This window comes from Athene cunicularia, assembly GCF_003259725.1.
Source record: "Athene cunicularia isolate RWA chromosome 3 unlocalized genomic scaffold, athCun1 chr3_part1, whole genome shotgun sequence".
Lineage (NCBI taxonomy): Eukaryota > Metazoa > Chordata > Aves > Strigiformes > Strigidae > Athene > Athene cunicularia.
In genome coordinates, this window is record NW_020799097.1 from 89,709,072 (window position 1) to 89,734,719 (window position 25,648).

Sequence of the window (25,648 nt, forward strand, 5' to 3'; positions counted from 1 at the left end):
GCCTGTAAAATAAGTTGAAAAGCTTGATAATTCTGCTTTCCTTGAGAATGGAAGGCCCTGCCTTTGCTTGATTTCTTCTAGCTTAGTACATGTCTTGTGGCATTAATGTTAAATATGCTCAAAAACCTTGTCAAACTTCTCAAAACTTCCTAGTGAGAATGTGATACTGTTCAGGGGTCTTCAGACAAAATAGTTTTGTTATGGTAGTTGGAATAAAGCATGAGATTTTTCAGCTCTTACTGTGGTAGCCCTGCTAGTGAAATATGACATTTACACTGACAGGATTTTTCTTCATCTCAAGTCTTTGAAATAAACTGTATACGCCATGTATCAAAATGCTTATGCATTTTAACGTATACCATTGCACAGGTCAAATATTACAGAACTGCAGCTGGAGTAATGTTTGCCTAAGATCATTTCAGTCATTTTGTTCTGTATCTTTACCAGGGATATGTGTTTAATACTTAAAATTGAAACCAGTACAGATTTTTAAATAGTATTAAACCTTCTTATCTTACTCTGTAGCTTGCCCATCATCAGTGTCTGTTGAAATAAGCGCAGATGGTGTCAATATGTTACCTTTGTCAACTCCTGTGATCACAAGTGGTCTCACCTACATAAAAATCCAGCTTGTAAAAGCTGAAGTTGCCTCAGCTGTCTGCCTTCGTCTCCATCGTCCTCGGGATGCCAGCACACTAGGCCTCTCTCAGATCAAACTGTTAGGCCTCACAGCCTTTGGAAACACCTCATCTGCAACCGTCAATAATCCATTCCTTCCCTCTGAGGATCAGGTCTCTAAAACAAGGTAAGCTTCTTGTATCAATGGACAGAGGCATGTTTGTGACAGTTCATGGAGTGGGATTTTTTTTTTTTTTTTTGCTTGTGAGTGACGTTTCAGTAGCAAACTATTCACAACTACCTGGTTTTTGTAGTTGAATTTTAATATTTACAAAATCTGTTTCAAATATCTTAGAAAACTTGCCTGCTTTTTTTTTTTTTTCCAGAGGAGGTAAATATATAAGCACTGTTTCTCACTTTTTTAATAGCATTCTTAATCTGCTTCTGTAAAAGGAGATGTTTCATCTCTGCAATGGTGAAAGAATGCAAAGCACAGGAAAGCATTTAGAGTTGCGTTCCATGGTTTTAATGGGTAGACAGTTGTCAAAAAAACCTGAAATAGCAACATATTTCTTATCCCTGCTGAAGTCAACGGAATTACATAAGTATTGGAGCAGGAATAGAAATAGAACAGTGGGATGTTTTGTGCAAGTCATGTCTAATATTTCTGTTTGCAGACATTTGAGAAATAGGAACTGAATGTTGTTATGATTCTGGCATATCAGCAGGTTTTCTTAAGCTTTTATTTGGTTAGGTGGCATCTTGACTTTCTTACTCGTTTTTTAAACAAAAATAAATAAACCCTTAAGGATTTTTTAAAAAAAGAAGTGTTCAAGTTTTCCAACTTTTAATTTCATTTAATGGATAAATTTTTAAGATTTCCTAGTTCTGAAATTTAGCTTACTAAATTGTAAAAATTCACTATTTTGAAAGGTTTAATCTTTGAACCTTAATGTTTATAAATTTGAGAGCATGGGAAGGTTTTAAAAACCTTTGTTGTTCTGCTGGGAAAAATTTTGAGAGAACATGAGTACTGTTCATTCTATGTTTGATAAAAACTGTGTAACTGAAATTGGTCTTTGATCTTAAATAGCAGTGAAACAAATTTTTATAGCCAAATTATATTATTGCTGTATTTGTACTTTAGAAAAAGTTAACTTAAAGTTGCACAAAAATAAGTATCTAAAGAAAGAAGGGGCGTGTACGTTCTTCATGTCTTGAAATGTTTTACTGTGTCTTGCAGCTTAGTTTTGTAAGTATCTCAATAAAGTAATGGCAGTAATATGATATATTCAGTACACTTGTATATAATTTTGTTTTAGACATAACACAAAACTTGGTGTTTCCTAAAATGATAAATATTTAGGAGTAAATTATTCCTAAAGTAAAATTGTAAACTTCATTTAAGGTCTATATGCAAGTTTGTCTTTTTTCAAACTATGGGAGATAATGTTAGCTGTGAAAACAAATTAACCTGTTAGAACCTGTCAGTGAAATGATGCCATTTATTTCACATGCAACTTTGATTGCCATCTCATTCATAATGCTAAGCGGCATTGTAGTATATTTTTATAAATATAGTCTAATTAATGTGCTTCCAAATTGATTCAATTACAGTAGGTTTACTTTTCAACATTTATGATTGAAAGAAATATGGAATGCTATTGTTAAAGAATGAGACACAGGGAAATGTGGCTGAAATTTTTAATTTCTGCACTTTGGGTGCTTTTTAAATCTAACTAAAGTTCACTAATTTATTGTAGATGTGTATGATTGTAAAAGTTTGTAATGACAGGGAGGCTGTGCAGGTGTATAATTTTATTGCCAACAACTATGGCAGAATCTTGACCTTAAATATGAATAAATCCATTGGTGCCTAGGTGAGGCAGTGTGCTGTTTCATGTTTATGTTTTGACAAGCTCTTTTTAAGGTCAAACACACACCCACAAAACACAAAAAACCCCACCCCAAAACCGAAGAATCCCACATGTTTCTTGATACCTTCCCCCTGTATAAACACCTTCTCCACTTCCCCCCAAATAGGTTGGCCCTGTTGGAAGAAAGATGTATGTGAATCCAGAAGTCTTGAGAAAATATAGTAATAGAGCTTGCAGGCTCTTAACTCTTCTTACCAACAAACCCTGCCTTTCTTGCAACCTTAAATCAATGATTACAACAGCATTACTAATGTATATTACACTGTGGTCTTAAATTCAGTCATTTTAATTTGCTTTTCTCAGATGATGTCCAATCATGTCACAGCAGTTTTCTGCAGTACTTGTCTTAGAATCTAATACAGGTAGTTATGTTATAGATTAAAAAAAACATAATAAGAAAATGATAGATTAGCTCATTTTTATGTTTTCCTTTTCAGTATTGGATGGTTAAGATTATTACACCACTGCCTCACTCATATAAGTGATTTAGAAGGAATGATGGCTAGTGCTGCAGCACCCACTGCTAATCTGTTGCAGACATGTGCTGCTTTACTAATGTCACCGTACTGTGGTATGCATTCTCCAAACATTGAGGCCGTGCTTGTAAAAATCGGACTTCAATCCACCAGAATAGGTCTAAAACTGATTGACATTCTTCTAAGAAACTGCTCAGCATCAGGGAGCGATCCTGCAGGTGAGTGCAATGTTTTTCTTTACAGTTGTTGCTTAAAAACATTGCTTGTATAAATGTACAAACATAGTATATTCACGTTACTTTCTGATTCTGAATCTGGGTTGCCAGAACTTGCCATTGTGCTTTGTTATGCTTCTCAGTATCACAATCTCTGTATATTGGATAATTAGGTGCATATTTTGAAGACACAAGAGTAGGACATGGAGTATATTCTAAGTGCGCCTTACTATAGATACTATATGTCCAGATGTTTCAAAGTAAAGAGCATCCATGAGTAAAGAAAAGGCAGCAGTATTTGGGCAGTAATAGTCTGTAGGACAATATAAATTCTGAATAGCACTAAGCATTGAAAACATTTACAAGTGTAGGTACATAATCAAGATATTTGAACAGCTAATCTATGTCCCACAGTGAAATTTTTCAGTTACTCTTTTGTTAATGCACTGGGGGTTTTGTATTTATTATTCAATACCAGTTTGCTTTGCTGTTTTGTGCCTTTTAAATGAAACAAAACTGAATTCATATTTTTCCTGTTGCTGATACTAACAGAAAAGACTATTCAAAATGCTTCCATGACTACTTTTGCCATGAGTTAATGTTTCAGTCTAGCCTACTGTCTTTTGCTGGAGTGCTGTTAAATAAGAGAGTAGTTACCTACAAGGCAGGAAATTAACATGGTGAGGAAAAGATGAATAGGAAATAATCTGAGGAAATCTTCAGCCTTAGTTCCATTGATGGAAATTGAAGGTAAATAAGCTGACATTTTGAAATAAATGTTCATTTGTGTGAAGCATGCAGTTTGACAGTTCTGCTGGAGTTAATTAAATCTTTTTGGAATATATTGAAGAAAATCCTACTAGTTAAACCTTTAAATGCTGTAACTGATAAATGTTGCAATGATGTTTCCTTTCATAGTAAGGCTGAACGCTAAACATACAAAATGCAGAGCTCCGAGATAGTGGTGTGTATAAGAATTGCATCCTTAGGTTAATGGCAATTCTTAATTCAGTGTTAATATTGCAATTCTATAATAATTTCATTGGTACTTTTAAAAATACACATGTAAGTACTTCTATTATTTCCCCTTCCCTTTGTGTTTTTTTTGTTGTTTGTTTTTTTTTTTTTTAATGCAACAAGATCTGAATAGCCCTTTACTGTTTGGAAGATTAAACGGTCTCTCTTCTGACTCCACAATAGACATTCTTTATCAGCTTGGAACAACTCAAGACCCCGGAACAAAAGATAGGTAATGTTATTTGGGTTGTTATGTGGAAGTGTACACAAAAATAATCTGCTAAATAGTGGCTTGATACTACTGCACAAAACAAGACTTTTTGAAATCTGATTGTTATGAGATAGCCTGACAGTGCAGAAATCCATCCTAGCTCTTTGCATCCTTTGAAGAGAATGCTGTCCCTCTTTTTTTGCTCTTATAAATGTAATAAAACTTCTGTTGTTCAGCTGACTTTTCTCTCAAATACTCAGACACCTGCTATGTTTTCTCTGTAGAAAGAAAGCTTACATTTGGCTGTCCAAGATAAGTGGTTTTAATTATTTTTTTCCCTGTTAGTGATCTGAGTCTTGAGAAAACAGAGTTTGAGCTCACTCTTGAACTTTTCTTCAAAGGAAGAAATAAATATAGAAATCAGATCTAAAAGGACAGCAAGGTTATTTGGTTTTGAGTGTTTCTTTGACCCTTTATAATGTACTACATCATCTTGCCTTCCAGAATTCAAGCATTGCTGAAATGGGTCAGCGATTCTGCAAGAGTTGCAGCTATGAAAAAAAGTGGCTGGGTGAGCTACATTTGTCCAAATAGCTCAGCAAGAGAGTATGGTCTTTTGATGCCATCTCCTTCCCATTTGCATTGCGTAGCAGCAATTTTGTGGCATAGCTATGAATTGCTTGTTGAGTATGATTTACCAGCATTGTTGGACAGAGAGCTCTTTGAGTAAGTAAAGCAAAATTTTGCATCACGTACTTTTTATAACTGAGTTATTTTGTTTACTGAAATGATATGACTTGAAGTGCATACATTGTGAAATTGTAGTGGAAATTGTCATCCGTGACGCTAATTGATAGAGTGAATACTTAAAGATATCTAAACAGGTAGTTTTGTAGTTCTAAACACAAAAGGGCACATCACATACTCAAGGTATAATTGAGTTTTAAAAAAAAATCCAAAACAAAACAGCAAATCCATGTATATACTTGCACATTTGTGAAAGATAAACTGTTGCATGTTTTTCTTTGTGGTTTTTTAATGAATAACTGAGCTGTTATTGTTGAAATCGGGTGTCTGTGTTAATTTTCATAGTACCTATAAATCATGATCTTCATTAGGATCCTGTTATGTAAGCATTATTTAATTATTCATGTCATCCAATATCTATAGCTGATAGCTAAGAACTAGGGGAGGAGGGGATTGGTTCTGTGGAGTCACCACTTCTTTTCCAGCCAGTCTTATTTGAAAGAAGCAAAGCACAAAATCTTGAACTATGAATCTTCTGGATGTTACTGGATTCTGAACAAAAGTTCACTCTAACCACCAAATGTCTGCTTGTAGTGACTCCAGATTGAAAATATATGAGCTAACATTCCTAATTCATGTTGCTTAACCATCTCTTCCGTTTAAACAAAACAAAAAAGAGAAGCCACATAACTTTGTTTCATGTGTATTACAGAAATACAGCTGTTAAATTCCTATATTTAGTAAAGTGTCTTTCATTTGTACCACTGGATACAATTCCAGTTAATGAAAGGAACTTTTATAGCACATAACTTTCTTTTTGCCCTTAGGAAGCATTCCTATCTTTCTACTACCTTGCTGTCTCCTTTAGGCATAGTCAACCATTCAAACACTGGGAAATGTCCAAGTTACGGGTACTGGTACAAGCATGTGGAGCTCTTGTGTATGTGCAACATGATGGTCTTTAGATACATGACTACAAGCTAGACCTTTTCCAAAGACACTTCAGTGATACTGTCATATAAAGAACTGTTAATTCAAAATGAGCTTGTTCATTTTGGGAATCAATTTAAGGATTTTAAATTGCAGGTCAGTTAGTCCTTTCAGCCCTACATTTTAACAGAAATACATTTTCAGGACACATTTAAAGAGTTTTAACATTTGAAAAGGAAGAACAACTCTAATAAAAATAGACTTCCTGAAATGGATAGCCCATTTAGATTTATACAAATATAGAAGAGGGTTTCACAACTGAATTCCCGTGTTTTGGATTATGTTGTTTTCATCACAGGACAAAATGCAGGAAAACTAATAAAACTATTGTACGTAGTCTGAGTAAGCATGTTGCAATACAGCCCTTTTCCTCTACCTCCTGCCAAATAAAACCAATTCATATCAGCCAACATCTGATGAAAATTGTAAAATATATTTTCAACAAATATAGAAGAATTCTTGTCAGACTTCTATGGGTAAATAATTCTTCTAATAAAAATAACTTCTCATGTACATTTTTCATCCTCTTAAATTTTGAAACATTTTCATTGATTCTAGCTATAACTCCTGATTTCTCCTTCATGTGATATTTCACTTTTTTCTTGGACATGCATTCCTATCATTCCCATTTTCCATTTCAATATTTCTTTGGCCAATGGATACTAATTTATTTCTTAGTTATTTTTTAATATCTATATGTAAAATAATCTTTTTTTCATAGAGCATTAATTTACCCAGAAAATTTTGGTGGAAGGATTGTGTGAATATATGGTTGGAGAAGAGTTTAAGTGTACCTTTATGATATGTGGACTTTGGGAAATTGTGACTATCTTCCCAAAGTTATGGGTCATTTGGTCACTAAGATGCTTTATTTTGGACAGGGTTTTAATCCACCATTCACTAGACTGGTGATAACTTTTGGTTAGACCCATGTTGTCCTAGACTCGTAGAGTCCCTTAGACTAAACATAGAATAACACTTCCATCCACAAGAGGGAAAAAACAATCCTTGTCTTTAAATGTGATACATGATGATACATCCAAACTTATTTAAAGACCTAACATTGAAGTGGCATGAAGAGTGTGTTCACCTTTATATGTAAAGGTTAAGATAATGTAACTTAGGTATGGTGTGAATGTACTGTGAGTGCAGCTGTGGGTTTGGGAATATTTAATACTTCAGCTGCTCTGAACAAGTCCATATGAAGAAATGATGATTTCACTATTGTACAAATACCACTTCTGAAATTTAAACTAAATTAGCTTTTGCATTCAAGCTTTCGCCTTGGATTAGCATTCAAGCAGATAGTATTTGGATGGAAGTAAATTCAAAAATAGGTGGGATTTTAGTATCTCTGAAAAATAATTCTGTTATGATCTTGTATCCTAAGTTCAGGTTGGGTAAGGATAGCGAGGGCAACGTCATTAAACCAACAAGATCGTTGCTGTTTTCATTTTTTTGCAACATCATAGAACTCTAATAAAGCAAATTTTAAAAATTTTTTGAAACATGTTAGAATACTTTCAGTTCTTACAAAGGATTAAGAGGCCTCTATGTAAATGAATGTGTGTGATCCTGGTAGCTGCAGCTTGGAGAGTTGAAAGCATGAAGAAGTTGGAGTTGGCTCAAAAATGCATAAATTATGTGACAACTATCAAAAGACTGAAATGCTGTCTTTCATGTGCAGCATGCCAGAAAAGTTGGCTTCTATAATATCTGTTTTAGATGCAGTATGATGAAAGAAATTTAAACCTACAGTTGAGGAATGGCTTTTTGGTAATAAATGTCCTTCTGATATTTTTGTGATCCAAAGGAGGCTTTCAGACTTAGCAGTGTGTTTTACAACAGCTTCTACAATAGGTAATCATAAATATGGAAAGATGAACCAATGAAGAAAAGGGAGTATGTCTGGCAAACTGAGTTGACATGGTTTTCTGTCTTCTACAGGTCACTGTTTAACTGGTCCATGTCTCTTCCCTGCAACATGGTTTTGAAGAAAGCTGTTGATAGTTTGCTTTGCTCAATGTGCCACATCCACCCAAATTATTTTTCCTTACTCATGGGATGGATGGGTATCACTCCTCCTCCAATGCAGTGTCAACATAGACTGTCCATGACTGATGACAGCAAAAAGCAGGACCTTAGTTCGTCTTTAACAGATGATTCTAAAAACGCACAAGCCCCTCTTGCACTTACAGAGTCTCATCTGGCTACTCTTGCTGCCTCATCTCAGTCTCCTGAAGCTATCAAGCAATTACTGGACTCAGGTTTGCCTTCATTGCTTGTAAGAAGTCTTGCTAGTTTTTGCTTTAACCATACTTCTAGCTCTGACTGCACTGCACAATCAGTGGATATCACCCAGGACAGGCTCAGGAGGCATCATGTTCCACAGCACTTTAATAAAATGCCTATCACGGCAGACCTGGTTGCTCCTGTTCTCAGGTTTTTGACAGAAGTTGGCAACAGCCACATGATGAAAGATTGGTTGGGTGGCTCTGAAGTCAATCCATTGTGGACAGCACTTTTATTTCTGTTGTGCCATTCTGGTGCTACTTCTGGAGGACACAATGTGACAGCACAACAGACCACTGCAAGATCGAGCTTGCTTTCTTCAACTGTAACAACAGGGTTGACCACTCAGCAGCGGACAGCAATTGAAAATGCAACAGTTGCTTTCTTCCTACAGTGCATCTCTTGCCATCCTAATAACCAGAGACTTATGGCACAGGTGAGAGAGAGAAAAAAAAACACCTTTGAATTTCTTTATTAATAACCACAGCCAACTTTCAAATTCTTTAAAATAACCTTTTTTTGTAAGCTGTCATTGATTGAAAAAGTTTTGTGTAAAAGTTGTTAGCTGGTTAGTTAGACTTTGAAAGCATAAAAATGGTTTTGCATGGCCATCTAGTCCTATATGTATAGATTTGTATTCCTCTTGGCTTAGAGGAATAAACTCTAGACCGAAATCCAAAATACTATATTTAATTGGCTAGGTCTAAACTCTTCTGAAATGGAATTTGAAAATCAAGCTTCATACACATCTGTCATATTAGTAACTTAAGGAGATTTCCTGGTAAATTTGCTTGCGCAACCACATACCGTGTGCCATCTGCTACCAGGGAAATACGGACTATCACTGAATATGGCTTTTCTTCTGTCATTCTAGTGTAAATTCAGCTATTTTCCTTACATTTGTTATCCTTGCAGACCTAGCTGAATAAAAGTAATATTTAAAAAATATTTTTCAACAGTAAGACTGACAATGCCCTAGGAACACGTAGACTTCGGAAAAAATTCAGTGCAGTTCTCTGTCATTGGCTGGTTGTAATACTGCATTATGCTGTGGGAAATTTTTGAAAGCTGTATTTCTCAATGCTTTAGTTTTTTATCTTTTTGTGTAGCGTGTGTATTTAAAAATTGATGCTGTAGTCAGTGTTTTGAACTTTTTTTATAAAAAAACCTTATTTGCTCCTGGTATTTTCTTCAGTGGTGCTCATTTCTGATCTGGTTTGAATGATAACTGGGAGGTAGATCTTAGGCAATGCCTATTATGCCAGCATAGAGTATATTGTAGAGACCTAAATTATAGAAATATTTTAAATCTGATGTCATTTTGCATTCCCAGGTTCTCTGTGAATTGTTCCAGTCCTCTCCTCAGCGTGGGAACCTCCCAACCTCTGGAAATATTTCAGGATTTATTAGGCGGCTTTTTTTGCAGCTAATGCTAGAGGATGAGAAAGTGACTTTGTTTCTTCAGTCCCCATGTCCAGTAAGACTTTTTGATATTCCATTGAACATGGAATAAATTTAGCTTAAAAAAAAAAAAATCCAAAAAACCAAACATATATTCAACTTCAAAATGTCAGATGGCAGCTTTTCCTACTGTAGGCATCATGGAATTTTGGGAAGAATGTGTTTGGTAAATTGTAACTCCACATTTTAAAAGAAAATTTAAGGCACTGTTGGAAGACAAAGCCGTCTTATTGAAAATAGACTGCTTCTGAAAGAATTGACAACTGAAATCTATCTTATAAAAGCATTTTTAATACTATTCTTACACATTAGCAGCAAATATAGATACAAGTTCCAGTCCTTCCAGCAGTACTTCATTATCAGTTTTGTTAAGAAATAGTCAGTTTTGATCCTTCGAAATTGGCAGAGATCCTTCAGCATTAGCCAAAACACAACAAATAAATTCTTGAGTGACAAACACTTGCATTAATTTATAAAGCAGATATATGCTTTTATACTTCCACATCTTTCACCAGAACACAGAATTACAATTAATGACTCAAGTGCTATGCTCTCCATTAAAGGCTGTGAATAAAGAAATACAGGGAAAACAAATTATTAAAAGATCTGGTACTCCTATATAAGGAAAATATTTTTTCTGGTTTGGTTTCTACTGTTCTTAGTACATCTCAGAACTAAAGTACTACATGAGATATATGACAGGGAAACTGGATCAGATTGAAGGAACAAATCCAGTTTTAGAACAAACATTTAAATATTTCATTTTAACCTGGCTGAGATTAATTGTTACTATGGCCATTGGTAACGTTAATTTGTTTTACATGCAACAGATTTTTACAGACTGTTCTAGATAGGTAAAAGCAGAAAAAATATCTTGAAAACAAGTTGTCAGATAATTCAGTTTCTTCTCTTAAAATCACCAGAAAACAGTCTCTCTGTTCTTACGATTTCTCCTCTAACATCCGAAGCGAAACTCTAAAATAGTGTGGATATGTAGCATATACTTCTGGTATATCCAACAACATAACCTTTCGAAGACTGGATCACCATTTTTATCTCTTAAGTTCTTATCAAAACTGTATTTTAGAAGCTGAATTCTGATTTTCATCAAGGATTAATTCTTTTATTGAATATTGCCCAACAATAAATTGGTCCTGTATGTGAATAATAGTAAAAGTTCTCCTGATGATACGAGCAAGTGGATAAGTAGCACTCACGTTGCAGAAAAGTCTGTGAAAAAGTATTGCAAGCAAAGAATGATACAAAATGCAAACAGTTCAGACTAAAATATGTTATGACAAAATATTTGAAATGTTTTAACTACTAGTAAATTAGCTATCCATCATGACAGCAAAAAGGAGACACTAAGTCTAGAATAAACTTTATCCCGAAGTCAGAGCAATAGAGAAATTATATTTCTCTATTCCAAGTATATTGTGATTTTTCCGAGTTTAATTTCAGAATTAAGTTTTAATTTCATAAATAATTGCAAGTCTCAGACTTTCAATCTTTCTCTGATATACAGTTATGTAAAATAATTGGTTTTTTTAAAACATATATGATATCATACTGTTTCTGATCCTAAAAATATTCTAGGCTTTCTAAGCAAATTCTTTTGAGTTAAAAAATTAAACTTATCCTAATTTGATGCATTTTTACTGTATACCTCCAAAGTTGAAAGATATGTCAGTTTTCTTTTTTATTATAAGGACTTAGTGTTTTAACTTATTTCTGAACATTAAGGTGATGTTAAATGTTGACTTTTCCTTTCAGCTGTACAAAGGTAGAATTAATGCGACTAGTCATGTAATTCAACATCCAGTGTATGGAGCTGGACACAAATTTCGTACTCTTCACTTGCCTGTTTCAACAACTCTAGCAGAGGTTCTTGATCGTGTGTCAGGCAAGTCTGCAGTAGTTCATGTTTTATTTTTCTAAGATATGGTTTAAAAAAAAAAAAATCTGCATAAACCAAGTCTGTCTAACATGCATATTTGCAGTGTTCATCAGTTACTGCTGAATATAAAACAGTAGTTTAACTTGTAAGCTTTTGCATATGCCTTATATGTTGCATGTGAAATGCACATTTACTGGTCAAATACTATTTTTTCCTCTTTAAAACTGAGGTGGGGAAGGTGGGATATTTGTTCCATTCTTTTTCTTGGTTGGTTGGGGGTTTTTTGGTTGGTTTGGGTTTATTTGGTTGCTTTTCAGTGTAGTCAAATGTCTCGTGGAATATTTGCAAGGCCCTACAAATGATACTGCAAATATCAGTCTTTAAAGACCCTGTCTTTCATCCAGCCACTTAAATATTACCACGTTATGTCAGTTAAATCCTGGAACTTGAAATTTTATCTCAAGATGGAGATGAAATCATGTTGCTGTGAAAAAGACACTAGTGAAGACTTAATCTACTTTCTATGGACTTACATTTGCCTATTATATAAATACCTGAGTTTGCTTACTAAATGGAGATTGAAAACCATAATTTAGTTTGAGATTAATTTTATAATTATCTACAATGAGAGGATAATATTAAGGCATGAATTTGTTTGGTTTATGTTCAGTACTTCCAGTTATACTACCTGAATACACATGGAGAGATGAACCCCTCTGTAGGGGACTCTGATTAGGCCTCCACAGGCCATATATGAATTTTTACACCTGGATGGTAGATCTTAACATGAATCCCACCTTGAACTTCAGTGTTTATTTAATAGAATAGAAAATAGAACTATATATTAAAGATTAGATTTAATGATTTTTATTTTTTTTAATGTAGTTAGAGTAGAACTTATAGTCTGTGCCAGAGTTCTCTAGATAAAACCAGGCAAGATGCAAGGTGATTCCTCTCAGGTAGGAAATAGAGCAAAATTTGTTAGGTCATTTCACATCAAAAACCAGTTCGAAGCATGTCTAAAACAAAAAAAAAAAACAAACAAAAAACCCCCAACCCTAGCACTTCCTTTTACTCTTAAGATATATTTCTCATTTATAGCAAAGAAAAGTCAAAGATCATCACAGCAATTATGACTTTGTCATATTGCAGATGTGCACTGAAGTGTGTGTGCTTAGTTGCACGCTCATCTGACTAAGTATGTATGTTCTTATATGTAAATACATTTGTATGTGATGTTTTGGAACTCAGTGTAGATCAACTTTTAATTTCTGAAGCAGATCTTCATGGAGTTCAGAGGAACTATTGCTTTTTTATATCCACTGAAAATCTTTACGTTAAAATCATTAACAGATTTAATAGGGCAATAAATATGTTACCTAACGAGGTGATAAAAGTACTATAATGGTATTTGGCAGAATGAGACAGAACAAGGTGTGCTTTGGGATTTTAATTTTAAAATAGTAAATCCTAGAAAAATGCTTGACACTTATTTACCAGGGAATAGTTTACTATTTCTGATAGAATTCTGTTGAGTAGTGACATAAACTGCACCACATAGCTGCCTTAGTGGTGTATTACAGTCAACTTGATAGCCAGTGCTAACAGGGACTGGGGAGGGGAATGTGATGATGTTGTATCCTGTAACATCTGTAATTGAAATTGATCAAATGCCGACTTTGTAGGGCACTATAGGTTTTTGCTACAAATTGTTATTCGTCAACTTCACTGTCATTTTAAATTGGAAGATTTAATTCTGTGAAATTTCACGTTCTCTTATGTTTGCATACCTCATCTAATGAGATTTCTCTGGTATTAAAAGCTTTGTGGCACTTGTATATCATTCCATGAAGTCCATGGTTAGGACATAGTAAAGAAGACTTGAATATTTGAGGAGTATAGTGTGTGTTTGGGGTGGGAGGGAGAGAGAAAGAATGGTTTGGGAGCAGAAAGAAAAAGACTGCCATCACTGCAGCGATAGGAGGTTGTGAAGATCCTATGTCAGAGTCTGGCCCTCAGGTTAATTTCTTTTTTTCTTAACTACACTGTTAACGTCTCAAATTGATTATATCTTTCTTTTTGCAAAAATAAATCACAACAAGCATGTTTGTCATACTGTTTCTCCCAGTCTCTTAAAAAAAAAAAAAAGAGGGAGGGGTGTCTAAAATTGCTATATCTACTATCACAGCCCTTTACCTTAGGAAGAAAATCACCACAGATTGGATCGTCCAGGATGCGTACCAGTTATTTGGTATTTTATTCACCTTAGTTTTAAGTTACTGATGTTGGCTGATCAGAAAAACTGAACAACAAATCTGGGTATCACCTGAATAGTACAATTGTCAGACGACAGATTTTTACAGGAAGAGGGGATCAGAATTATCATAATATCTTAATTCATAGATATTTAAAAGACTATTTCTGCCTGGGATGGAACTCTAAGCCACTAAAATATTTGAGAATAGCCTTGTTAACAGTGTAGAAACTGTAATAAAATCAACTCGGTATCTTGAATTACCTTTCTTTCCCCTCCCTGTTATTTTTCCCCATTTATAGATACACCCAGTATTACAGCTAAGCTGATTAATGAACAGAAGGAAGATAAAGAAAAAAAGAACTATGAAGAGAAAGAAAAAGTTAAAGCAGAAAATGGATTTCAAGACAATTATAGTGTCGTCGTTGCTTCTGGTATGTCTTTTTCTGCCACCTTTTGAAAAATGGATTTTTTGGGGGTTAGAAGTGTGGGCAGGGTGAGAAATACCTACCAACAATTCTTTTCATTACTGATGATGGTTAGAAAACCTGTAGTGCCCAGTTAATCTAACAGGCTGTTAGGCAGCAAAGGTTGGTTCCTGGTAGAGCTTACTTTGACATATTTGTACCTAAATGTGTGTGTCAGTGATACATTGTGGATGTTGTTGCTAGGGCATCTAGCAGGATTTTGTAGAATCACATCTGGAGCTTGAATTACATGGCAATGTATTAGTATTTGTGTACTATTACTTTGGTGTGGGTATTACTACCTCTACCTTTTTGCAGTGGCTGGTGCATTTTAATGACCTCTACTCCTGCAGTATGCTTCTAAAATAAAAGGATCCATATACTTTGCATAACTACTGGTGGTATTCAGCTAAAAACGGTCAGATGGAAATGTAAGCGTAAAACCATGTTATTCCACTTGGAAACCACAAATACAGGATTTTCTTCCAAAGCATTCACCTTCTAAAAACTAATGTGGAGATGCTTCTGAAATGATTCATGTAAACCCTTTTCCTTTAAAACTAATATGGAAGTAATAGATCGAACATAGTAATTTTGCAGTGATGAAAGAAGATTACAGTTCTGATGATGGCTGTAGAGACCATTAGTCTTTCAGTTTGAAGTTCTGGTGTGCATGTGAGAGAGATTAATGAACTTCAAACTACTCTTTTCCTGTCTAGCTTTCTGCTTTCATTGTCATACCTCAATTTCATTTACACTTCGTGAAGTGTGACAAAGAGATGCCCATTTCTTTTGATTTCTGGCACTAATATTTCTTAAGTTTTTTATTTCAGGTTTTTAGATGTAGATACAACTCTAAAATCAAGTGTTGAATGTGGCAGCAGTTTCAGGGATCTTGGTATATGTTTAAAGCTTTAATTACAACGTCTTTATCTGAAAGATACTTGCAGTAGATGCCACTTAAACAAGGTAAACAAACATGTTTTGGTAGCATCTAAAATATTAATAGGCTCAAGTGAAGAGTTAAAACATGAATGAAGGATATAGGAAGAAAAAAAATAATGTACCAAGCTTGAAGATGAGACATGGCTGAGTATGCTATGCCCTATACCAGTTGCATCTCTGATCATACAGCCCATTCCCTGTTTGAAAGAAGCATACTTAAGTTTTTCTTACATTTGTTTGCATGTTAAGTAAAACAGTTTAAATGTAAACTTATTTAACTTGCATTTGTTTCTACTACCTGTTTGTGAAATCTTTTCTGTCTTTATCTTTTCATGTATTCTGGGTTTTTTTTTTTTTACTGTCCTCAGAACCTCATGCAGCCACTGTCTTAAATTGCTCCATATCAGTGAAATTAATAGAAAGTAGAGCTGGTATTTGGAGTCTGATCTTCCTGAGATAAGCTAGTTTAGTATACTGTGATTATTGGAGAATGTGTTGCATATTTAGGTGCTCCTACTGATCAGCTGAAACCAGAGTGTATTATTGCATTTCAGGTGTGTGTGGTGTTAGCTTTGCAGCTGCTCTTGGCTAATTATAAGGCAGTAGTTGTATGTGGTTTTGTATCTTGACCTGCTGGCTTTTTTACATGCTCTGTCACATGCAAAGAAGGGTACATGATAGTAGTATAATTTCACTATACCTTGAGTCAATTTAAGCTGTCCCAAAATACGGAAGTATTGCTATATAGGCTTAGTGATCTTTTATGTACCTATTCAGCCTTTTCATTTTCATATAGTGCTTACTTTAAATGTTTTGACCATTTTACAAGCACATTTAAAGACACCTTTCATCACATGTGGTACTGACAGTACTGCAGTTGCCATCACCTTCATAGGCCAGACAAGTAGTTGTTATCTGTAGTCTGTGCTGAAATGTCCGTCAATTTAGAATTTTTTGCCTTTCTTGCTTTCAATTGAGAAAACAACCTAAAAAATTTTTACTGTAGGGCCCATTGCTAGACAGGCTCTTTAACTAAGGTTAAGAGCAGAACCAGAATAGCTTTTGCATTTTTTTATGGATGATAGCATCTAATACAGTTTGGTTTACTTTTGGGGCTCAGGAGGATGTGCAGCCTTGTAACTGTAAAAATACTGGGTTTATCATCCAAATATATTTTATACATCAGTGCTATTTTGATGTTTAATTAGCCAGTGCTGAAAAATCAACTTTTTTGCCATCATTGAAGGTACTGAGTGCATTGCATCTTGGCTAACTGAAGTTACTAAATATTAGAATGACCGAATTTTTTATACTTCTGTACTAGGTTTGAAATCTCAGTCAAAAAGAGCTGTTTCATCCACCCCTCCACGTCCACCATCAAGGCGAGGAAGAGTGATGGCGGATAAAGTAGGTACCTCTTCCTCAGGAGGAGAATCTTCCAGCAAGACCATTAGTGTTCCAGTCTTTCATCTATACCATAAACTTCTACCAGGTACCTTTTAATAACTCGTTTTAAAATTCAAAGTTATGGTCTTTTTCAGTGACAGATAGGTCATCAGAAAGTAGATGTAATGCTAATGGACATCTTTCAGTTGAGCATCTAGAAGTATAGAGCCCTTCTGGGTTGGTAACATCTTTTAACTGGAAGTGGAGCATTATAACATCACAGTGGCTTGGCAAAATTAACAATTATGCTGATCTTCCTTGAAATTTAGCTCCTTGTTCCCAAACAAAATCTCAAAAACATTTCTACTTTCACTCAGAAATAAGAGGCGTATGGATTTGTAAGATGACTCACATTTTCTTTCACCTGTAAGGCAGAACTGAACTGGTATTTGTGCCTTGTTATTTCATGTTCTGAGTGGGCAGCCAATTTGCATTGCTCTCTGGAAGGTTGATTTGTCAGTTCAGGAGTATTCTTGAATTCTGTAATACTTGTGTTTTCAGAAGCAGCGTATTTTAAGCTGTTAGTCATATCAAAACTCAGTACCTGTTTTCAGTATGTAGCTGGTAAAGGTTGACTCTATACTAATGGTAATGTAGACCATTCTGGATTTGTGATCTGGTTGATCATGTCTTGGGCAACAGCCAGTTGTTACAAAAAAAGAAGCCATGAAAAGCAGAATCAGTGATGAAAAACAGGGCAGAAAGCTTATTCATTTGCACAATGTCAAGACATTTTTAATTTTCATTTCTTAAGATACCATCTTCCACTGAAAAAACAGGTTGCTACTAAAAACACTTCTGCTGGAACTTGTGTTACTTAAGTACAGTCAAGATGAAATGGGCATGCTAATTGCGCTATATGGTCCAACTTTAAAACATTTCACTTCAAGTATAAGCCTACTTGTTATCAGGAAAAACTGTTCTGCCTTGAGAGTAACTTGTAATTTCAGGGAAGAACTTATTCTTCATAAACAACAGAGTGGCCAAAATCTTGATTTGAGTAATCAGTTTGGGCTGTTTTACATGTGCATTTCAAGTCTGCATTGCTGCTGAGAAAAGTATTCCTGGCAGCACCATTAATTTTTTCTTGTTGAGTTGTGTCCCAACACAAGAGTAGTGAGCTATGCTTGGGACTAATAGGACTGAAAAAGAATTGTAGGTTTCTTTGTTTTCTACTTTTCTCAGCCATTTTACCTTATGGTCACCCATCTTTATGCCACCATAATTCAAGGGTGATTCAGAGGTGGGGTTTAATAGCAGGGGACAGGCGGTACCTGCTTAAAATGCACATCAAATTACAGCCTTAGCCATTTGTTAAATATGCCAAGTGCTTGGGCTCTCAGCACAGAGCTGCCTTAGGGAGCGTTGGCATAGTTACTTGATGGTTGGTTCCAAACAGAGGGGTCCCCTTTTCCCAGGAGAACAAATGGTAAAATTAAGGCCTTGGTTTGGAGCCAAATAACATTTAGTCTACCTGGCATCTGTGGTACAAGTAATGAACAGCACCTGGATGTGTATGTTAAAATAACACAATCAAAATTTTCCTCTCTGACTCTGCCTTTGTTGTTTAGGCCAACCATTACCAGCTGAAATGACACTTGCTCAGCTTCTGACTCTGCTGTATGACCGTAAACTCCCTCAAGGATACCGATCAATAGATTTGACAGTTAAGCTTGGTTCCAAAGTCATCTCAGATCCAAGCTTGTCAAAAACAGACTCATTTAAACGTCTTCACACAGAAAAAGGTGAGTGTTCTTACTACTTTAGTATCTTGCTTTTTAATCTGGTCTTTTTGGAGAAATGGGTTTTGATTTTCTTGGTAAAAAACAGCCTTTTTCTGTATGTTTTTGGATGATGTTTCTCAGCCATTCACTACAACACAAGTGCTAAACTTCCTGATAAAGAACAAATTCAAGATACACCAATATTGTTCTGATTTCACTTTTTCTTCAATGTAGTGTTGTATATGATATGGTTATATGATTTGATAGACAAAGTATATTTTATTTCTTGACATGTATACCAGTTCTCTGTAGTAAATGTTTGTGCTGTTTGGGCAGGTTAAGTAATGCAGGAGCTGTTTGAAACCATGTAAGTTATAGAAGCCTATGACTTTTTTTACTGCAGCAACTTGGGTCCTTAAATTCCCATTTCAGAGAAGCATCTATTCTCAAGCCCATCTAAGCAGGTCTTGTAATGTAACTTTTAAAAACCTTATGTTTAACATTTTCTAATATAGTCTGTTTCTTGATAATGTCTTTTTCTACTTGCTTTCTATCTGCTTACACATAGTGCTGGGGAAGGGGAGTGCTGTATCTCAGGAATATGTTTTGAAATATTTTTGTATCATTCCTTTAGGGAAGGACTTAAAGGAATGGGACCTTGAAATGAAGTTAAGGTGATCTGCTGATCACCAGCCTGCTGACACAGCATGGAATTAGAGTTAATCATTTGGCTGTTTTAAGACAGAGGCTTCTTTTAAAAATGTTCACTTGATAATCAGTCTCTTTCCAGAAAAGATAAGAAACAGAAGAGTTGAAAAAAAACCCTATGTTTTTGTTATCTAATCAGAGCTAAGTATTTCAGGACCATGTAATGGCTGCATATACAGATCTCTCACAATATTGACTGGCCTTTTAAATATTTTTGGTTTGTTTTGCTGTTTATTTAAATTCTAAACCTACAATAAATATTTCTCTATTTGAATAAAACTTAATTAGAGGAGTTTCAGTTTAGTAGTAGTTGCATGTGAAAGCATGAAGATCCACTGAACTTTTAATAAGTTACTAAGCTTTTTTTTAAAACATGAGACTAACACTTCTGAAAATTTGACTTTGTGGTGCTGATGTGTGGTGCTATACAGCAGAGTATTAGTTATATTCAGATGTTTCACACTCACTACTCATCAGTTATGAAGGTTAGTGCTACTGCTTTTTCATTGCTAGTTTTTAATAGCCATAAAAATCATCCTTACATATGAGTATTTCCTTACTTGCTACTTGAAGTAGACTTTTTTTGGACACCATCTCTGCTGGATAGATTTTATAGCTTCACATGATGTTTCTAGTGCTGCATTTACTAGTACTATACTTGCAGAAAAGTGTAATGTATTTACATTTTGTTCTGTGTGCTTCTGTTCCTTTGTTTGAGATCAGCAGTTTTCGACAGCTGAAGTGCATGACTTCACTGAAAACTTGCAGACGTTCATGGAGGTGAAATGGTTTAAATTTGGGTTATAAGGAGATTTTAGTTAAACAGTTACTGGAGAAGCATACTTAAATGTAACTGCTTGCAACAATATTTAAGATGTGAAAGGAATAGCATTATATTTGCACTCATAAAAGATCTGCTTATACTCTTACTCACTGGTAACATTTTTCAAGTGTCTTTTACAGAGAAGCATTTAGTCTTAGTGATTTTTCTGTACATTGTGAGTATCTGTGTGTGTCTGTTTTCTTGTTTTCCTTCTTTGGGAAGGCTTACAGTGTAAATGGAGGGGTGAGTCTTCCTTCAAAATCTTTATTTTAAAATTTTCCTTATCAAGGAAATGTAACCTTTCTTTTGGTCTGATCATTCTGTGTCATCACAAGCAATTGAATTATCAGTTATGTTCAGCCTAGTGTGGTGGAATCCTCCACATGTCTGACAGAAGGTGGTCCCTTGCTGAGACCAGCATGTTTGTGGGTATGCTCACTGACTATCTCTGGTGATAGGGAAATCTTCCACAGAGGTCGTTTCTGCCTGTATTCTTAAGAACAGTAGACATCAAAGCCATATGTACTCAAAATGTTATATTTGGGCTCTTTTGTACAAGAATTATCCTGCTTTTGAAGTGTATGTGACCTATTTCTCATAGTCCATCACGTTGAATTAGGGTGAATTCATGTACATATTCCTACATATTCCTGATTTGAGCTTGTTAAATCCAAAACTTTGTTCATATTGCTCCATAGCAATGTGCTTCTCCCCCAACATATTCATGATGTCCTTGTAACCTGGTGCTTCTTGCACATTTAAAAGTTGAGAATTAGGATGGAGAAAGAACTGCTGTTTCCTATTCCCTTTCAAATTAGGGAAGAAAAGGTTTTAAAAGACAAAGTATATGTGGTTAAAACTTTTAAAAGTTCACTTTGGTAGCTGCAAGAATTATGCTTTAACATGCTTCTGCGTTTTTACAAGTATATAATAAATGATACCGTGTGCATAGAAACATTATAATCCATATATGGATTTTCAGTTGAGTGTCAGGCTGCTCACAGCAAAGAAATACTGAGACCATTTGATCTATGCTGCCTTTTGATATGGGTATACAGTGAAGACTTTGAGGACCACTGCATTGTAGAATTTAACAACATACTCTGCAATACGGATTTTTTTTTTTTTTAGCTGAAATACATTGAATATTGACTGTGAAGTTTACTTGTGGTAACGAGCAAAGATTTTTGTCAAAATTAATTGTGGTAGAGTTCTGTATATACAATCTCTGTGCATCAGTGTATAAAAATGACCTTTTTTTTGACTGTTGTACAAGATATTAGGGTACTTAGTCATAAACTGGGAGGATGGAGCCTAGTAGAAAGTTAAAAATAGAGATGTTGAACTTTTTTTATGAGGAAGAATAGAATTACAATTCACAGCTTTGGCAGAGGGGCATTTTGACACCTCAGATATGAGAATGATAGGTATGGTGAGTGATAGGTGATACAACTTCATGAATGGTGAGTTAAATAATGGGAAATGGGAAATTAAAAAAAAATTATTGTTCAGCATTTTTGAGGAAAAATAAAGACTAATTTAAGTAAGATTACCTTCCCTTTCTTCACCTGTAAACTATTCATCGGAGAGTAACAAAGTTACCTACTAGAGGAAAGACAGTTAAAAAATGTCATAATTCCAGTGTTAACAAAATCTTGAAGGTATAGATTAAAACCTAGTAAAACATAAATTTCTAGTAATTAACATGTAACCCTGTATAAATAATCCCAAGTTATGACATGGATCTTGCCATCACTGAAAAAAAGGTACCTTGAGTACTTTTCTTTTGATATTCTTGTACTCATTCATTTCAGGTTCTCAACTCAGGTTTTGCTTAAGAAGGAACTGATACTTTTGAAGTCCACTTTTAAGCGAGGATGAAGAAATAAACATAGTATTGATGATGATCTATTAATTTCTCTTATCTCTGTGTTTTTGTAGAGCATGCAGACTTACTGGGACCTTGCCCTGAAGATGAAGCCATCAGTCCTGGGGATGAATGTATGGATGCAGTTCTAGATGAATCGCTGCTTGAAACCTGTCCCATTCAGTCTCCACTGCAAGTTTTTGCAGGAATGGGTGGATTGGCCCTTATTGCTGAGAGACTCCCCATGCTTTATCCTGATGTAATTCAGCAAGTGAGTGAAAATATCAGTGTAGAAGAACTTGTGAAGAGTGGTTTGTTTCTTTGAGGACAGTATTTTCCTCATATTTCTCTATGGTTCAATTTGACATCTCAGTTACGTGGGGAAGCTGCTTTAAAATAGGCAAGTGTGTAACTCCACAGCCCGGTCCAGCTATACATGCTGCTTCCCTGTGCATGTTATAGGCTGCTTGAGTAGCACTGTCCTCGTGGAACAAAAGCATGAATTCAGTGTTGCTGCTTCCCTCGCTTCTATTAATGCACCCACCAAGATACTTTATGAATTAACGTGAAGTTGCTGATGTACTATGAAGCCATACTTGCTTATCATTTAATTACTCATGTAAATGCAGCCTCAGAGATCTTTTTTTATTGTTAAGTGAAAATCTCAAAGCAGATTACATAATTTTATTTCAGATTTATTATTACAGGTAATTAACTGTATAATCTTAATTATCTTAATTTTCATAAATAATATATCTAAACTAATATGCTATTTCTTTGCATACTTATTTATAGAATTTCACTGGAGGCACTGATAGGCATTTCAAAAATGTCAGTAGTGGCATTAGTATAGAATTACTCCTTTAACTGCTGTTCTAGGTAGACAATCTTTATTAAAAAGGGAAATAATAACCTCTGAATTATTCAAATTCTATTTGGCTTTATTTTTGAAAGCTTTGGCTGATACTCCTAACAGGAAAGATTGTGAATATTTATTCACTGTGAAAGTAAGTTAATCATGAATTAAGAGTGCTGTTCAGTACCCTGACTGCAAAACTATGACAGGAATGGGAATCCTGTCGTGAGGTCAGATAATTAATTTGAATCCCATGTTTAACAGTTATGCAAAGATGGTTTAGAGTCTAGTATCAAGCCTGTTCAAAAAATTAAACGTTAAGGAAGTGTGTTCACGTAAACCGTTACGGTATTTTGAAACCCAAGAGAGTTAACGTATACTCTGCATTGAAGAAGACTGATTCATGGAATTTTGCGACAGATGAAAGGCAATTTATGACCATGAGAAATTTCATCCCTTTTGTTCTTTCTTTTTCTGTAGTCCTGGAAAGTTACTTTCTTTTCACAATTTTTTAGCTTGAGAGATAAGTTTGAATTCAAATGCTTAATAAGAATTCTGTGATCCATAAAAATTAAGTACAATACTACCAAATAGAAGATTCGGAATGAACACAGATGAATTCTCCGGACATTTCATTCTTTAATTTTACTTTTATGTTTCTCAAAGTCACTGCTGCTTTTGATTCTCCTAATGTGTAGATGATTGGAATAAATGCGGCTAAACATGGCTTTGACTGTTAAGTATGAATTTGATATTCTGAATAACTTCTGCAAGGGTTTTTCAGATTAATCTCTTCTAGTTTACATCAGTGTGGTGATAAATACTAAAATTTTAAATATGATTGCATTAGTTCATCTGAATAGCATAAAAGCCTGAAATGTCTCTGATGTTTAATTATGAGAGGGACCTGTTATACCTTCATTTTAACTGAGTGTAGAACTGTTTCTTGGGGAAGTGTACAACTGTTACCTTAAACTCTGGTTCCCATTATAATGTCTCGCTGCATAGTCCTCTGTGCAGCATTACTTCATAAAATAGAACTGTGAACAATTGTGTTAGAGCATAATAGTAATAAAGCCTGCCGAATCAATCAAAAGCCCAAAAGGAGCACATAAGTTGCTACAAGACTGCTAAGATACCCAAGTTTCTTCTTAGTTTTTAAAGGTGTTAGGATTAATTGTTCTCCTTTTTGGAATATGTAATTAAAAATTAAACACCTGAATTCACACTCAATGCTTAATGTTAAAATTAAAAGGGGCATTTATTATTTAACAGTCTGATATATAATCTAATCTTTGTATGGTTTATTTCAGTGTAATTTACGTCTCCTACACCTGTAGACTTTAAGCAATACGTTTTAACTGAGGATTTTAGCTTGGCAAAATATTTGTTTGTTTCTGTAGGTGAGACTTTCTAGAACTGTATTGAAAATGCAACAAGTATGCCCTTTTTAGCCATGGTAGTGAATTTCATGTGACTTTTTAACTGTGTCCTGAATTAAGATTGTATGTCCTTTAGATCCTAACTTTAACAAAATTTTTGCCTAGATGATTAACTGAATGACTACAAAACTTTTTTTGTTTCTGTCGGTTAAGGTGAGCACTCCAGTGGTTACATCGACCACGCAGGAAAAGCAGAAGGACAGTGATCAGTTTGAATGGGTTACCATTGAACAGTCAGGGGAATTGGTGTATGAAGCACCAGAAACAATTGCTGCAGAACCTCCACCGATCAAGTCAACAGTTCAGACTATGTCTCCCATACCCGCGCATTCTTTGGCTGCGTTTGGTTTATTTCTTCGTCTCCCGGGCTATGCTGAGGTGCTGCTAAAAGAACGGAAACATGCTCAGTGTCTGTTGAGATTGGTGTTGGGAGTTACAGATGATGGTGAAGGAAGTATGTGCTGCAATTATTATGTTTCTTTGTAGTCCACAGCTAGATCATCTTGCTTAAATTTGTTTATACTGTAATGCTTTTAGAAGAAGTTAGAATTGTTTTTTGCAGAACTGAATTGCTAACATCTTTGATAGTCTGTTGTCTCTAAATAGTAAATTCTGTCTGGCAGAGTTTTGTCACATCAGTATTCAAGTGTTCTCATCTAGATGTCAGAGTAATTGTAAAATAACTGCTGATAAAATGACACTGTCAAGATAACAGTGTATTCAGACAATAATCTGAGTAGCTGGATATGCTCAACTAATTGAGCAAACATCGCATAATTCTGCAACCAAATTCAGAATAATATGGATAGCAGCATAGCTATAACAGATCTTGAATAATACTGTTTTAGAAAAGAAGAGAAAGATCTAAAGATCTCAGTGATCAGATTAGCTGAGCAGGAGCTCTACCTTAATGGTGTGAGTTCAGAGGAAGAAATGGAATATTCTTCGATGAACAGATGACCCAAGAGACAATTTGTAGTCAGTGTCTCTGCAACCCAACCTGGAATTTGGCATATAGTTCTAATATTTGTATTTCTTAGTGTTTTGAAAGACTGAAAGAGTGTATGTGAAAGATGTTTTAATCATTTTAAAATATTCCCTTTCATTATGACTTTGAAAAGAATGCTGTTTTTTCTATGCAACAGTCAACTGAAGTTAGTCTCTATTCAGCAGCCTAATGAGTGCTGGACAATGTAACTCATAAGACCAACCGAGAAACTAAGAGTCGCATTTACCCTCCTTTTGGTTTATCTTT

General features: G+C 34.9%; 1 protein-coding gene across 1 annotated transcript in view; it reads left to right on the forward strand.

The window, feature by feature from the left end:
* The window catches only part of BIRC6 (baculoviral IAP repeat containing 6), a 172,866-nt gene that overhangs the window by 85,135 nt on the left and 62,083 nt on the right, over positions 1-25,648 (forward strand). The window contains exons 51-62 of the mRNA XM_026844602.1: positions 526-805; positions 2,993-3,249; positions 4,387-4,495; positions 4,979-5,200; positions 8,159-8,939; positions 9,837-9,980; positions 11,738-11,867; positions 14,418-14,549; positions 16,852-17,019; positions 18,545-18,718; positions 22,170-22,366; positions 24,547-24,847. Of these exons, the coding sequence (XP_026700403.1) occupies positions 526-805; positions 2,993-3,249; positions 4,387-4,495; positions 4,979-5,200; positions 8,159-8,939; positions 9,837-9,980; positions 11,738-11,867; positions 14,418-14,549; positions 16,852-17,019; positions 18,545-18,718; positions 22,170-22,366; positions 24,547-24,847 (2,895 nt within the window). The remainder of the gene's footprint in view (positions 1-525; positions 806-2,992; positions 3,250-4,386; positions 4,496-4,978; positions 5,201-8,158; positions 8,940-9,836; positions 9,981-11,737; positions 11,868-14,417; positions 14,550-16,851; positions 17,020-18,544; positions 18,719-22,169; positions 22,367-24,546; positions 24,848-25,648) is intronic.